This window comes from Tachypleus tridentatus, chromosome 12 (genome assembly GCF_004210375.1).
Source record: "Tachypleus tridentatus isolate NWPU-2018 chromosome 12, ASM421037v1, whole genome shotgun sequence".
In the NCBI taxonomy this organism is placed as follows: Eukaryota; Metazoa; Arthropoda; class Merostomata; order Xiphosura; family Limulidae; genus Tachypleus; species Tachypleus tridentatus.
The window spans coordinates 125229103-125246644 of NC_134836.1; the positions used below are offsets into that span (position 1 = coordinate 125229103).

General features: G+C 31.8%; 1 protein-coding gene across 1 annotated transcript in view; it reads left to right on the top strand.

Moving 5' to 3' along the window:
• Window positions 1-17542, top strand: part of LOC143235764 (dual oxidase maturation factor 1-like) — a 33033-nt gene that overhangs the window by 14060 nt on the left and 1431 nt on the right. Inside the window, exon 4 of the mRNA XM_076473968.1 lies at window positions 3507-3641. Within this exon, the coding sequence (XP_076330083.1) occupies window positions 3507-3641 (135 nt within the window). The remainder of the gene's footprint in view (window positions 1-3506; window positions 3642-17542) is intronic.

Sequence of the window (17542 nt, forward strand, 5' to 3'; positions counted from 1 at the left end):
CATTTTTGTTTGTATTGAAACTTAGTTCAAAGTGTACTTGTTTTAACGATTTACATATAACAAAAAATATAAAACGTTGGAAGGATTTTTCATGAGGCAAAGTCAGCTTTCCCCCCCAACAACAAATAATCAGGTAATGTTAAATCACTAACAACTCTTGTGCAACGGACACACTTCCTGGGATTAAACACGTGTTTTAGCGCAGTAAGCGGGGACGTGTTTTTATCGTATCGGGTGTGTTTCTCACGTCACGTGCGTGTGAAATGACTGGTACCACGATACTGCTGGAAGTCGCAGGTAACCGTTAGTTAGTCACGTGCACAGTCAAAACGGAAAACTCTTTTTGGTACCACGTATGAGGGGCACCCGACTTAATAATATACTTAATATCACCGTTTGAATCTTGTTTATATCTTGAGTCTAGAATAGGAAATCACAGATAACAACTTGAATTACACACATACATTTATATATACATATATAACAACTAAATATACATGTATAAATATATACACACATATATAACTACTATACACATACACACATATAACCTGCTATATAACTACTATATAAACAGGATCAGGGTTTCTAGTTGACTCAATTAAGATATAGCACTAAACTGTCGTTCTTATGAACCTGTTCTAGGCTGAATAAACCTTATGTGATTTACTTCACTCACACTTACTCAGGGAAGCTAGTGATAGCCACATGATGGCCAGTCCCAGTGAAACATAATAAAAGTTTTAACCTCAATAGTAGTGGAAAAGACAACTCTAACTTCACACGTTACACATGATCTTGCAATCATCTTTCCCACAGAAAGTCAAAACGTGTTACTCTAGTTGAGTGATACAGAACAGTAAGTAGCTAGAGCGAAAATAACCTAACGACTTTCTTGAACAATGTGTGAAAACTGCAAATTTTTGCACAAATAACAGCTTGAAAATTTCGCATATTAATATAAGGAAACGGAAAAACCAGACATACACAGTTTCCCCCAATCACAAAAAATACAATATAATACTATCTGTTGTTAGTGCCTAAGTCTGTAAATTCGTTGTTCGCCACCTTTTATCACACATAAAAAAACTACGTTCTGTTTTTTGGCCGTGGATGCTTTATAAGACTGACAGTCAAATACTATAATTTTGTCTGACCAATGTAATGATAGAGCGAAAAGTGGGTGGTGCTGAATAGCTCCCTTCTCTGTAGCTAACCCTTCAATATTAAAGACAGATAGCGCAAATAGCCCTCGTGTAACTTGGTGATAAATTTAACAAACAACATATCTCAAAATAATCCTCATTTATTATTATCCCCATTTTGCAGTAAGAGACAGACAGACGGATTGGTACGTTTGTCTGTTTTACGCCAGAATAGAGATAATAACTCTCACCTTATTTCTTCAAGCATACATTTTGACGAAGAGGAGTGAAAACAACACATTCTCCATGTTTTACCACGCGAGATGAATCATTGCTTTATAGGTCAACTCCATTACAGTGTTACATACCAGTTTCCTCACAGTCTGTACACACACACACACACCTTTTATTCATTTCGTCAGTCTTCTGTCTCCTTAAGTTTCGACACGATGAATTCTTATAATGAAAGCAGTTTCAAATTTCAAGAAATACCTGGTTTTCTAACTACTCAACAAAATTAACTTCACATATAAAATAAACAAGAATTGTAACACTTGCCACATAATTGTTTTTAATTGCAGGATTGTGTAGGCAAGGCTGCGCAAGGAACTATACATGAAGTGGTTACTTTACTAGTCAATATCTGTAATTACGTTGTCTTAATAAATATATAATGATAAAATATAAGTATAGTCAAATGGTGGTGGTGGTCCCTCACAACAGTTATGTATGATTCACATCACTTACAATAAAGAAAAAACAAGAACAGACGGAATTTTTTATCTTCGTTGCAATTTATGATTCGTTTGACGTATCAGCACACACGAAGTTTTTCACCAATGCGTTCACGTGCTTAAACATTATTTGTCATATATATGTATATTTCGGCACGTTCTGTCCGTGTGTGTTCACCAGGGTAGTTTTTTACGGTTTTATGGCTTTTAAAAAAATGTCTTCTTGTTCCACGTGTTTCATACTGTGCACAGATAACTGTTATTTGTATGATAAGATATTCTAGGTACGTGTTTCATACTGTGCACAGATTACTGTTATTTGTATGATAAGATATTCTAGGTACGTGTTTCATACTGTCCACAGATTACTGCCTTTTTGAAACTTTATTTAATTTGGCTTTTTGTTTATGCGCTATTATGATTACATGAGTGTTTAAAAGTCCCCCCCCCCAAAGGATACAGCGGTAAATTAGCGGGGGAGTTAAGTCACTTAAAATCTGGTTTCGATACTCGTTGTGAGAAGAGCACGGGTATTCATTTCGAGCTGTTCCATGTTAGGGCAGCGGTAAGCCTGCGAAAGTAATATGTTGGAATCAGAGTTTTGGTGGCTCTCGGTGGACATGTGTTTGTGGTGTAGTGGTTATCACATCCACCTAACAATGGGGAAGGTACCAGGTTCGATTATTGGCAGGCACATGTGCGTTTTCTCATGGGCCCAGCATGGCCAGGTGGGTTAAGGCGTTCGACTCGTAATCTGAGGGTCGCGGGTTCGAATCCCCGTCGTACCAAACATGAGCGCCCTTTCAGCCGTGAGGACGTTATAATGTTTCGGTCAATTCCACTATTCGTTGTAAAAGAGTAGCCCAGGAGTTGGCGGTGGGTGGTGATGACTAGTCTTACACTGCTAAATTAGGTAAGGCTAGCGCAAACAGCCCTCGTGTATCTTTGCACGAAATTAAAAAAAAACAAACAAATCCTCTTGGTGGACACAACAGATATTACGATGTGACTTTTCTATAAGTTAAACACATGCGTATTACGTGTTTTGTTTGACTACAAACACATAACACATGAAGCCTACATGAGAGCATGGTCACGTTTCATGTATTGGTATATTTTATGAGAAAACTAGTGGTATTCTTACACAGAGTAATTATTTATAGTTAGTTTATTAGGCCTTATGGACGCTATGGTAACCTTAATAATGTTTAGGGTTGTTAGATTAGTAAATGCAATTAAGACTAACCTAAGTGTCTTAAACTGGTAGTTATCTCGTGAGATACTGTTGGGGTTACGAGCGAAATTCTGGTTAATAGTGGGGCTACTTACTGCTGAACCAGTACAGTACAATCATTATATAGCCTGTAGTTTGCTCCTTTGTGTCTCAGCTGTCAGTTTCAGGGCTCATTACATTAATATTCGAGGTTCAATATCTTCAGTGGGCATGAATCAGACAGGCGACCTTTGATCTCTTAGACAGGACATTAATATATGTATTTATTGTGATGTAACGTAACTGATCGTCGGTCATGTTCTTATGGTATATTTCTGTGTGTTGTCACAATACCGATTATGTTCTTGTGTTGTGTATCGTTTTGTCATGTTATCGAGTCTAATTTATTTACAGTTTCGAACCACGGCAGTGACTGGCATGTTGCTCAAGCCACGGTCTCTAGTCTTCACAGAACGTTTTCTAAGGACAAGATAAATGCAGAACTTGGTGTACACATCGGTTTGAATGGTGTCAATATAACTCTCCAGAGTAAGTGTTGTCTAATTTACAAACATAAAACACAAGTGTTTAATTATAGTCTCCACCTTAACTTTACTTATTCGTTCTAACTATTCTATTTTTCTAATGTTTTCTCTTTCTCTCTCTTTTTAATCGTATAACTGAGTGATATAATAAAGTTATCTGTCTTACATCTTGCGTCTGTCAATCACCACTATAACAGCAGAGGAAGACTCGAACGTCAGCTGGTAGACAGTTTGTTCTGTACTTTTTTGAACAAGTCCAAACGTATCGTCGTGAACAAAAGAGTTTATGCAACATTCTAACTGATGTGGAGCGTAGCCCACTGGTTAGCGTGTCCGGGTTGTGAATCTAAGAGCCCACGATTCGCGATTCATTGCAGGGAAAATCTATCAAAGCCGTTACGACCACGAGTTATAGGAGTGGCAGTAAAATCCCACGACTCCATCGGGCAGTAGAAACCCAAGAATAAGAAATGGGGCTGTTCAGATCTGTTCAAGATAAGGAAGTAGCTACGTGACGACAGCCCTCGTGTTTCCCTAAACGAAAGATGTAAATAAATAAATATATTCTGCTCAGTGAAGTTTTGGATTTCTCTTAAACCTAATGTTACTACTGAAAGTTTAACCACGTTTCATCGCTAATTCTATAAAGTTTAAATATTAGAAGTCACTCGCTATGTCACGTAATAATATAGGTTATAATATGGTTCTAACATTAGTGGAGTAGGTTATAATATAGTCTTACAGGGTGGAGTAGGTGAAAATATAACTCTTACTATAGGTTACAATATAGCTCTTACAGTAAATTATAATATAGTCTTACAGGATGGAGTAGGTTATAATATAGCTCTTACAGTAGGTTACAATACAGCTCTTATAGTAAATTATAATATAGTCTTACAGGATGGAGTAGGTTATAATATAGCTCTTACACTAGGTTACAATACAGCTCTTACAATAAATTATAATATAGTCTTACAGGATGGAGTAGGTTATAATTTAGCTCTTACAGTAGGTTACAATACAGCTCTTACAGTAAATTATAATATAGTCTTACAGGATGGAGTAGGTTATAATATAGCTCTTACACTAGGTTACAATACAGCTCTTACAATAAATTATAATATAGTCTTACAGGATGGAGTAGGTTATAATATAGCTCTTACATAAGGTTACAATACAGCTCTTACAGTAAATTATAATATAGTCTTACAGGGTGGAGTAGGTTATAATATAGCTCTTACAGTAGGTTACAATAGAGCTCTTACAGTAAATTATAATATAGTCTTACAGGGTGGAGTAGGTTATAATATTACGCTTACTGTAGGTTACAATAGAGCTCTTACGGTAAATTATAATATAGTCTTACAGGATGGAGTAGGTTATAATATTACGCTTACTGTAGGTTACAATAGAGCTCTTACGGTAAATTATAATATAGTCTTACAGGATGGAGTAGGTTATAATATAGCTCTTACAGTAAATTATAATATAGTCTTACAGGATGGAGTAGGTTATAATATAGCTCTTACAGTAAATTATAATATAGTCTTACAGGATGGAGTAGGTTATAATATAGCTCTTACAGTAGGTTATAATACAGCTCTTACAGTAAATTATAATATAGTCTTACAGGGTGGAGTAGGTTATAATATAGCTTTTACAGTAAATTATAATATAGTCTAACAGTAGGTTATAATATAGCTCTTACAGTAGGTTACAATATAGCTCTTACAGTAAATTAAAATATAGTCTTACAGGATGGAGTAGGTTATAATATAGCTCTTACAGTAGGTTATAATACAGCTCTTACAGTAAATTATAATATAGTCTTACAGGGTGGAGTAGGTTATAATATAGCTCTTACAGTAGGTTACAATATAGCTCTTACAGTAAATTAAAATATAGTCTTACAGGATGGAGTAGGTTATAATATAGCTCTTACAGTAAATTAAAATATAGTCTTACAGGATGGAGTAGGTTATAATATAGCTCTTACAGTAGGTTATAATACAGCTCTTACAGTATATTATAATATAGTCTTACAGGATGGAGTAGGTTATAATATAACTCTTACAGTAGGTTACAATATAGCTCTTACAGTAAATTATAATATAGTCTTACAGGGTGGAGTAGGTTATAATATAGCTCTTACAGTAGGTTATAATAGAGCTCCTACAGTAAATTATAATATAGTCTTACAGGGTGGAGTAGGTTATAATATAGCTTTTACAGTAGGTTACAATATAGCTCTTACAGTAAATTATAATATAGTCTTACAGGATGGAGTAGGTTATAATATAGCTCTTACAGTAGGTTATAATACAGCTCTTACAGTAAATTATAATATAGTCTTACAGGGTGGAGTAGGTTATAATATAGCTTTTACAGTAAATTATAATATAGTCTAACAGTAGGTTATAATATAGCTCTTACAGTAGGTTACAATATAGCTCTTACAGTAAATTAAAATATAGTCTTACAGGATGGAGTAGGTTATAATATAGCTCTTACAGTAGGTTATAATACAGCTCTTACAGTAAATTATAATATAGTCTTACAGGGTGGAGTAGGTTATAATATAGCTCTTACAGTAGGTTACAATATAGCTCTTACAGTAAATTAAAATATAGTCTTACAGGATGGAGTAGGTTATAATATAGCTCTTACAGTAAATTAAAATATAGTCTTACAGGATGGAGTAGTTTATAATATAGCTCTTACAGTAGGTTATAATACAGCTCTTACAGTATATTATAATATAGTCTTACAGGATAGAGTAGGCTATAATATAACTCTTACAGTAGGTTACAATATAGCTCTTACAGTAAATTATAATATAGTCTTACAGGGTGGAGTAAGTTATAATATAGCTCTTACAGTAGGTTACAATATAGCTCTTACAGTAAATTATAATATAGTCTTATAGGATGGAGTAGGTTATAATATAGCTCTTACAGTAGGTTACAATATAGCTCTTACAGTAAATTATAATATAGACTTACAGGATGGAGTACGTTATAATATAGCTCTTACAGTAGGTTATAATAGAGCTCTTACAGTAAATTATAATATAGTCTTACAGGGTGGAGTAGGTTATAATATAGCTTTTACAGTAAATTATAATATAGTCTAACAGTAGGTTATAATATAGCTCTTACAGTAGGTTACAATATAGCTCTTACAGTAAATTAAAATATAGTCTTACAGGATGGAGTAGGTTATAATATAGCTCTTACAGTAGGTTATAATACAGCTCTTACAGTAAATTATAATATAGTCTTACAGGGTGGAGTAGGTTATAATATAGCTCTTACAGTAGGTTACAATATAGCTCTTACAGTAAATTAAAATATAGTCTTACAGGATGGAGTAGGTTATAATATAGCTCTTACAGTAAATTAAAATATAGTCTTACAGGATGGAGTAGGTTATAATATAGCTCTTACAGTAGGTTATAATACAGCTCTTACAGTATATTATAATATAGTCTTACAGGATGGAGTAGGTTATAATATAACTCTTACAGTAGGTTACAATATAGCTCTTACAGTAAATTATAATATAGTCTTACAGGGTGGAGTAGGTTATAATATAGCTCTTACAGTAGGTTATAATAGAGCTCTTACAGTAAATTATAATATAGTCTTACAGGGTGGAGTAGGTTATAATATAGCTTTTACAGTAGGTTACAATATAGCTCTTACAGTAAATTATAATATAGTCTTACAGGATGGAGTAGGTTATAATATAGCTCTTACAGTAGGTTATAATACAGCTCTTGCAGTAAATTATAATATAGTCTTACAGGATGGAGTAGGTTATAATATAGTCTTACAGGATGGAGTAGGTTATAATATAGCTCTTACAGTAGGTTACAATATAGCTCTTACAGTAAATTATAATATAGACTTACAGGATGGAGTACGTTATAATATAGCTCTTACAGTAGGTTATAATAGAGCTCTTACAGTAAATTATAATATAGTCTTACAGGGTGGAGTAGGTTATAATATAGCTTTTACAGTAAATTATAATATAGTTTAACAGTAGGTTATAATATAGCTCTTACAGTAGGTTACAATATAGCTCTTACAGTAAATTAAAATATAGTCTTACAGGATGGAGTAGGTTATAATATAGCTCTTACAGTAGGTTATAATACAGCTCTTACAGTAAATTATAATATAGTCTTACAGGGTGGAGTAGGTTATAATATAGCTCTTACAGTAGGTTACAATATAGCTCTTACAGTAAATTAAAATATAGTCTTACAGGATGGGTAGGTTATAATATAGCTCTTACAGTAAATTAAAATATAGTCTTACAGGATGGAGTAGGTTATAATATAGCTCTTACAGTAGGTTATAATACAGCTCTTACAGTATATTATAATATAGTCTTACAGGATGGAGTAGGTTATAATATAACTCTTACAGTAGGTTACAATATAGCTCTCACAGTAAATTATAATATAGTCTTACAGGGTGGAGTAGGTTATAATATAGCTCTTACAGTAGGTTATAATAGAGCTCTTACAGTAAATTATAATATAGTCTTACAGGATGGAGTACGTTATAATATAGCTCTTACAGTAGGTTATAATAGAGCTCTTACAGTAAATTATAATATAGTCTTACAGGGGTGGAGTAGGTTATAATATAGCTTTTTACAGTAAATTATAATATAGTCTAACAGTAGGTTATAATATAGCTCTTACAGTAGGTTACAATATAGCTCTTACAGTAAATTAAAATATAGTCTTACAGGATGGAGTAGGTTATAATATAGCTCTTACAGTAGGTTATAATACAGCTCTTACAGTAAATTATAATATAGTCTTACAGGGTGGAGTAGGTTATAATATAGCTCTTACAGTAGGTTACAATATAGCTCTTACAGTAAATTAAAATATAGTCTTACAGGATGGAGTAGGTTATAATATAGCTCTTACAGTAAATTAAAATATAGTCTTACAGGATGGAGTAGGTTATAATATAGCTCTTACAGTAGGTTATAATACAGCTCTTACAGTATATTATAATATAGTCTTACAGGATGGAGTAGGTTATAATATAACTCTTACAGTAGGTTACAATATAGCTCTTACAGTAAATTATAATATAGTCTTACAGGGTGGAGTAGGTTATAATATAGCTCTTACAGTAGGTTATAATAGAGCTCTTACAGTAAATTATAATATAGTCTTACAGGGTGGAGTAGGTTATAATATAGCTTTTACAGTAGGTTACAATATAGCTCTTACAGTAAATTATAATATAGTCTTACAGGATGGAGTAGGTTATAATATAGCTCTTACAGTAGGTTATAATACAGCTCTTACAGTAAATTATAATATAGTCTTACAGGATGGAGTAGGTTATAATATAGCTCTTACAGTAGGTTACAATATAGCTCTTACAGTAAATTATAATATAGACTTACAGGATGGAGTACGTTATAATATAGCTCTTACAGTAGGTTATAATAGAGCTCTTACAGTAAATTATAATATAGTCTTACAGGGTGGAGTAGGTTATAATATAGCTTTTTACAGTAAATTATAATATAGTTTAACAGTAGGTTATAATATAGCTCTTACAGTAGGTTACAATATAGCTCTTACAGTAAATTAAAATATAGTCTTACAGGATGGAGTAGGTTATAATATAGCTCTTACAGTAGGTTATAATACAGCTCTTACAGTAAATTATAATATAGTCTTACAGGGTGGAGTAGGTTATAATATAGCTCTTACAGTAGGTTACAATATAGCTCTTACAGTAAATTAAAATATAGTCTTACAGGATGGAGTAGGTTATAATATAGCTCTTACAGTAAATTAAAATATAGTCTTACAGGATGGAGTAGGTTATAATATAGCTCTTACAGTAGGTTATAATACAGCTCTTACAGTATATTATAATATAGTCTTACAGGATGGAGTAGGTTATAATATAGCTCTTACAGTAAATTAAAATATAGTCTTACAGGATGGAGTAGGTTATAATATAGCTCTTACAGTAGGTTATAATACAGCTCTTACAGTATATTATAATATAGTCTTACAGGATGGAGTAGGTTATAATATAACTCTTACAGTAGGTTACAATATAGCTCTCACAGTAAATTATAATATAGTCTTACAGGGTGGAGTAGGTTATAATATAGCTCTTACAGTAGGTTATAATAGAGCTCTTACAGTAAATTATAATATAGTCTTACAGGATGGAGTACGTTATAATATAGCTCTTACAGTAGGTTATAATAGAGCTCTTACAGTAAATTATAATATAGTCTTACAGGGTGGAGTAGGTTATAATATAGCTTTTACAGTAAATTATAATATAGTCTAACAGTAGGTTATAATATAGCTCTTACAGTAGGTTACAATATAGCTCTTACAGTAAATTAAAATATAGTCTTACAGGATGGAGTAGGTTATAATATAGCTCTTACAGTAGGTTATAATACAGCTCTTACAGTAAATTATAATATAGTCTTACAGGGTGGAGTAGGTTATAATATAGCTCTTACAGTAGGTTACAATATAGCTCTTACAGTAAATTAAAATATAGTCTTACAGGATGGAGTAGGTTATAATATAGCTCTTACAGTAAATTAAAATATAGTCTTACAGGATGGAGTAGGTTATAATATAGCTCTTACAGTAGGTTATAATACAGCTCTTACAGTATATTATAATATAGTCTTACAGGATGGAGTAGGTTATAATATAACTCTTACAGTAGGTTACAATATAGCTCTTACAGTAAATTATAATATAGTCTTACAGGGTGGAGTAGGTTATAATATAGCTCTTACAGTAGGTTATAATAGAGCTCTTACAGTAAATTATAATATAGTCTTACAGGGTGGAGTAGGTTATAATATAGCTTTTACAGTAGGTTACAATATAGCTCTTACAGTAAATTATAATATAGTCTTACAGGATGGAGTAGGTTATAATATAGCTCTTACAGTAGGTTATAATACAGCTCTTACAGTAAATTATAATATAGTCTTACAGGATGGAGTAGGTTATAATATAGCTCTTACAGTAAATTAAAATATAGTCTTACAGGATGGAGTAGGTTATAATATAGCTCTTACAGTAGGTTATAATACAGCTCTTACAGTATATTATAATATAGTCTTACAGGATGGAGTAGGTTATAATATAACTCTTACAGTAGGTTACAATATAGCTCTCACAGTAAATTATAATATAGTCTTACAGGGTGGAGTAGGTTATAATATAGCTCTTACAGTAGGTTATAATAGAGCTCTTACAGTAAAATTATAATATAGTCTTACAGGATGGGTACGTTATAATATAGCTCTTACAGTAGGTTATAATAGAGCTCTTACAGTAAATTATAATATAGTCTTACAGGGTGGAGTAGGTTATAATATAGCTTTTACAGTAAATTATAATATAGTCTAACAGTAGGTTATAATATAGCTCTTACAGTAGGTTACAATATAGCTCTTACAGTAAATTAAAATATAGTCTTACAGGATGGAGTAGGTTATAATATAGCTCTTACAGTAGGTTATAATACAGCTCTTACAGTAAATTATAATATAGTCTTACAGGGTGGAGTAGGTTATAATATAGCTCTTACAGTAGGTTACAATATAGCTCTTACAGTAAATTAAAATATAGTCTTACAGGATGGAGTAGGTTATAATATAGCTCTTACAGTAAATTAAAATATAGTCTTACAGGATGGAGTAGGTTATAATATAGCTCTTACAGTAGGTTATAATACAGCTCTTACAGTATAATATAATATAGTCTTACAGGATGGAGTAGGTTATAATATAACTCTTACAGTAGGTTACAATATAGCTCTTACAGTAAATTATAATATAGTCTTACAGGGTGGAGTAGGTTATAATATAGCTCTTACAGTAGGTTATAATAGAGCTCTTACAGTAAATTATAATATAGTCTTACAGGGTGGAGTAGGTTATAATATAGCTTTTACAGTAGGTTACAATATAGCTCTTACAGTAAATTATAATATAGTCTTACAGGATGGGTAGGTTATAATATAGCTCTTACAGTAGGTTATAATACAGCTCTTACAGTAAATTATAATATAGTCTTACAGGATGGAGTAGGTTATAATATAGCTCTTACAGTAGGTTACAATATAGCTCTTACAGTAAATTATAATATAGTCTTACAGGATGGAGTAGGTTATAATATAGCTCTTACAGTAGGTTATAATAGAGCTCTTACAGTAAATTATAATATAGTCTTACAGGGTGGAGTAGGTTATAATATAGCTTTTACAGTAAATTATAATATAGTTTAACAGTAGGTTATAATATAGCCTTACAGTAGGTTTACAATATAGCTCTTACAGTAGAATTAAAATATAGTCTTACAGGATGGAGTAGGTTATAATATAGCTCTTACAGTAGGTTATAATACAGCTCTTACAGTAAATTATAATATAGTCTTACAGGGTGGAGTAGGTTATAATATAGCTCTTACAGTAGGTTACAATATAGCTCTTACAGTAAATTAAAATATAGTCTTACAGGATGGGTAGGTTATAATATAGCTCTTACAGTAAATTAAAATATAGTCTTACAGGATGGAGTAGGTTATAATATAGCTCTTACAGTAGGTTATAATACAGCTCTTACAGTATATTATAATATAGTCTTACAGGATGGAGTAGGTTATAATATAACTCTTACAGTAGGTTACAATATAGCTCTCACAGTAAATTATAATATAGTCTTACAGGGTGGAGTAGGTTATAATATAGCTCTTACAGTAGGTTACAATATAGCTCTTACAGTAAATTAAAATATAGTCTTACAGGATGGAGTAGGTTATAATATAGCTCTTACAGTAAATTAAAATATAGTCTTACAGGATGGAGTAGGTTATAATATAGCTCTTACAGTAGGTTACAATATAGCTCTCACAGTAAATTATAATATAGTCTTACAGGGTGGAGTAGGTTATAATATAGCTCTTACAGTAGGTTATAATAGAGCTCTTACAGTAAATTATAATATAGTCTTACAGGATGGGTAGGTTATAATATAGCTCTTACAGTAGGTTATAATAGAGCTCTTACAGTAAATTATAATATAGTCTTACAGGGTGGAGTAGGTTATAATATAGCTTTTACAGTAAATTATAATATAGTCTTACAGTAGGTTATAATATAGCTCTTACAGTAGGTTACAATATAGCTCTTACAGTAAATTAAAATATAGTCTTACAGGATGGAGTAGGTTATAATATAGCTCTTACAGTAGGTTATAATACAGCTCTTACAGTAAATTATAATATAGTCTTACAGGGTGGAGTAGGTTATAATATAAAGCTCTTACAGTAGGTTACAATATAGCTCTTACAGTAAATTAAAATATAGTCTTACAGGGATGGAGTAGGTTATAATATAGCTCTTACAGTAAATTAAAATATAGTCTTACAGGATGGAGTAGGTTATAATATAGCTCTTACAGTAGGTTATAATACAGCTCTTACAGTATATTATAATATAGTCTTACAGGATGGAGTAGGTTATAATATAACTCTTACAGTAGGTTACAATATAGCTCTTACAGTAAATTATAATATAGTCTTACAGGGTGGAGTAGGTTATAATATAGCTCTTACAGTAGGTTATAATAGAGCTCTTACAGTAAATTATAATATAGTCTTACAGGGTGGAGTAGGTTATAATATAGCTTTTACAGTAGGTTACAATATAGCTCTTACAGTAAATTATAATATAGTCTTACAGGATGGAGTAGGTTATAATATAGCTCTTACAGTAGGTTACAATACAGCTCTTACAGTAAATTATAATATAGTCTTACAGGATGGAGTAGGTTATAATATAGCTCTTACAGTAGGTTACAATATAGCTCTTACAGTAAATTATAATATAGACTTACAGGATGGAGTACGTTATAATATAGCTCTTACAGTAGGTTATAATAGAGCTCTTACAGTAAATTATAATATAGTCTTACAGGGTGGAGTAGGTTATAATATAGCTTTTACAGTAAATTATAATATAGTTTTAACAGTAGGTTATAATATAGCTCTTACAGTAGGTTACAATATAGCTCTTACAGTAAATTATAATATAGTCTTACAGGATGGAGTAGGTTATAATATAGCTCTTACAGTAGGTTATAATACAGCTCTTACAGTAAATTATAATATAGTCTTACAGGGTGGGTAGGTTATAATATAGCTCTTACAGTAGGTTACAATATAGCTCTTACAGTAAATTATAATATAGTCTTATTAGGATGGAGTAGGTTATAATATAGCTCTTACAGTAAATTAAAATATAGTCCTTACAGGATGGAGTAGGTTATAATATAGCTCTTACAGTAGGTTACAACCAGAGCTCTTACAGTAAATTATAATATAGTCTTACAGGATGGAGTAGGTTATAATATAACTCTTACAGTAGGTTACAATATAGCTCTTACAGTAAATTATAATATAGTCTTACAGGGTGGGTAGGTTATAATATAGTCTTACAGTAGGTTATAATAGAGCTCTTACAGTAAATTATAATATAGTCTTACAGGATGGAGTAGGTTATAATATAGCTTACAGTAGGTTACAATAGCTCTTACAGTAAATTATAATATATAGTCTTACAGGGTGGAGTAGGTTATAATATAGCTCTTACAGTAGGTTACAATAGAGCTCTTACAGTAAATTATAATATAGTCTTACAGGATGGAGTAGGTTATAATATAACTCTTACAGTAGGTTACAATATAGCTCTTACAGTAAATTATAATATAGTCTTACAGGGTGGAGTAGGTTATAATATAGCTCTTACAGTGGGTTATAATAGAGCTCTTACAGTAAATTATAATATAGTCTTACAGGGATGGAGTAGGTTATAATATAGCTCTTACAGGTTTACAATACAGCTCTTACAGTAAATTATAATATAGTCTTACAGGGTGGAGTAGGTTATAATATAGCTTTTACAGTAGGTTACAATACAGCTCTTACAGTAAATTATAATATAGTCTTACAGGGATGGAGTAGGTTATAATATAGCTCTTACAGTAGGTTACAATACAGCTCTTACAGTAAATTATAATATAGTCTTACAGGATGGAGTAGGTTATAATATAGCCTTACAGTAAATTATAACCAAATAGTCTTACAGGGTGGGGAAGGTTATAATATAGCTCTTACAGTAGGTTACAATGGAGCCCTTATGGTAAATTATAATATAGTCTTACAGGGTGGGTAGGTTATAATATAGCTCTTACAGTATGTTACAATAGAGCTCTTACAGTAAAATTATAATATAGTCTTACAAGGTGTAGTAGGTTATAATATAGCTCTTACAGTAGGTTACAATAGAGCTCTTACAGTAAATTATAATATAGTCTTACAGGGTGGAGTAGGTTATAATATAACTCTTACAGTAGGTTACAATAGAGCTCTTACAGTAAAATTATAATATAGTCTTACAGGGTGGAGTAGGTTTATAATATAGCTCTTACAGTAGGTTACAATAGAGCTCTTACAGTAAATTATAATATAGTCTTACAGGGTGGAGTAGGTTATAATATAGCTCTTACAGTAGGTTTACAACATAGCTCTTACAGTAAATTATAATATTGTCTTACAGGGTGGAGAAGGTTATAATATTATGCTTACTGTAGGTTACAATAGAGCTCTTACAGTAAATTATAATATAGTCTTACAGGGTGGGGTAGGTTATAATATAGCTCTTACAGTAGGTTTACAATACAGCCTTACAGTAAATTATAATATAGTCTTACAGGATGGAGTAGGTTATAATATAGCTCTTACAGTAAAAATTATAATATTGTCTTTTGGAGGTGGGGAAGGTTATAATATAGCTCTCTACAGTAGCAGTTCACAATAGAGCCTTATGGTAAATTATAATATAGTCTTACAGGGTGGAGTAGGTTATAATAGCTCCAACACAGGTTACAATAGAGCCTCTTACAGTAAATTATAATATAGTCTTACAGGGTGTAGTAGGTTATTATAATAAAGCTCTTACAGTAGGTTTACAATAGAGCTCTTACAGTAAATTATAATATAGTCTTACAGGGTGGAGTAGGTTATAATATAGCTCTTACAGTAGGTTACAATAGAGCTCTTACAGAAAATTATAATATAGTCTTACAGGGTGGAGTAGGTTATAATATAGCTCTTACAGTGGGTTACAATAGAGCTCTTACAGTAAAATTATAATATAGTCTAGTCACAGGGTGGAGTAGGTTTATAATATAGCTCTTACAGTAGGTTACAATATAGCTCCTTACAACAAAGATTATAATATAGTCTTACAGGGTGGAGTAGGTTATAATATAGCCCTTACAGTAGGTTACAACAGAGCCTCTTATAGTGAATTATAATATAGTCTTACAGGGTGGAGTGTAGGTTATAATATAACTCTTACAGTAGGTTACAATAGAGCTCTTACAGTAAATTATAATATAGTCTTACAGGGGTGGGGTAGGTTATAATATAGCTCAGCACAGCAGGTTTACACCAGAGCTCTTATGGTAAACCATAATATGTCTTGGTGGGTGGGGTAGGTTATAATATAGCTCTTACAGTAGGTTACAATATAGCTCTTACAGTAAATTATAATATAGTCTTACAGGGTGGAGTAGGTTATGAATATAGCCTTACAGTAGGTGTTACAATATAGCCCTTACAGTAAATGCTATAATATAGTCTTACAGGGTGGAGTAGGTTATAATATAGCTCTTTACAGTAGGTTACAATAGAGCTCTTACAGTAAATCTATAACATAGTCTTACAGGGTGGAGTAGGTTATAATATAGCTCTTACAGAGAGGTTTTAACACAGCTCTTACAGTAAATTATATAATAGAGTCCTGACAGGGTGGGAGTAGGTTTATAATATAGCTCTTACAGAAGGATTTACAATATAGCTCCTTACAGTAAATTATAAATATAGTCTTACAGGATGAGGAGTATATTACATAGCCAAGCTTTACAGTAAAATTTAAATATAGTCTTACAGGGATGGAGTAGGTTATAATATAGCTCTTACAGTAGGTTATAATACAGCTCTTACAGTATATTATAATATAGTCTTACAGGATGGAGTAGGTTATAATATAACTCTTTTGCAGGTTACAATACAATAGCTCTTACAGTAAATTATAATATAGTCCTACACAGGGTGGGAGTAGGTTATAATATAGCTCTTACAGTAGGTTATAATAAAGCTCTTACAGTAAATTATAATATAGTCTCTTACAGGGTGGAGTAGGTTTATAACATAAAGCTTCTACAGTAGGTTACAATATAGCTCTTACAGTAAATTATAATATAGTCTTACAGGGTGGAGTAGGTTATAATATAGCTCTTACAGTAGGTTATAATACAGCCTTACAGTAAATTATAATATAGTCCACACAGGATGGGAGGTAGGTTATAACATAGCCCTTACAGTAGGTTACAATATAGCTCCCTACAGTAAATTATAATATAGACTTACAGGATGGGCAGTACCGTTATAATATAGCTCTTACAGTAGGTTACAATAGAGCCTTACGGTAAATTATAATATAGTCTTACAGGTGGAGTAGGTTATAATATAGCTTCTTACAGTAAGTAATTATAATATAGTCTTACAGTAGGTTATAATATAGCCTTACAGTAGGTTACAAATATAGCTCTTACAGTAAATTAAAATAATAGTCTTACAGGATTGGAGTAGGTTTATAATATAGCTCTTACAGGTAGGTTATAATACAGCTCTTTACAGTAAAGATTATAACATAGTCTTACAGGGGTGGAGTAGGTTATAATATAGCCTACACCTAAACTTAAAATATAGTCTTACAGGATTTGGAGTAGGTTATAATATAG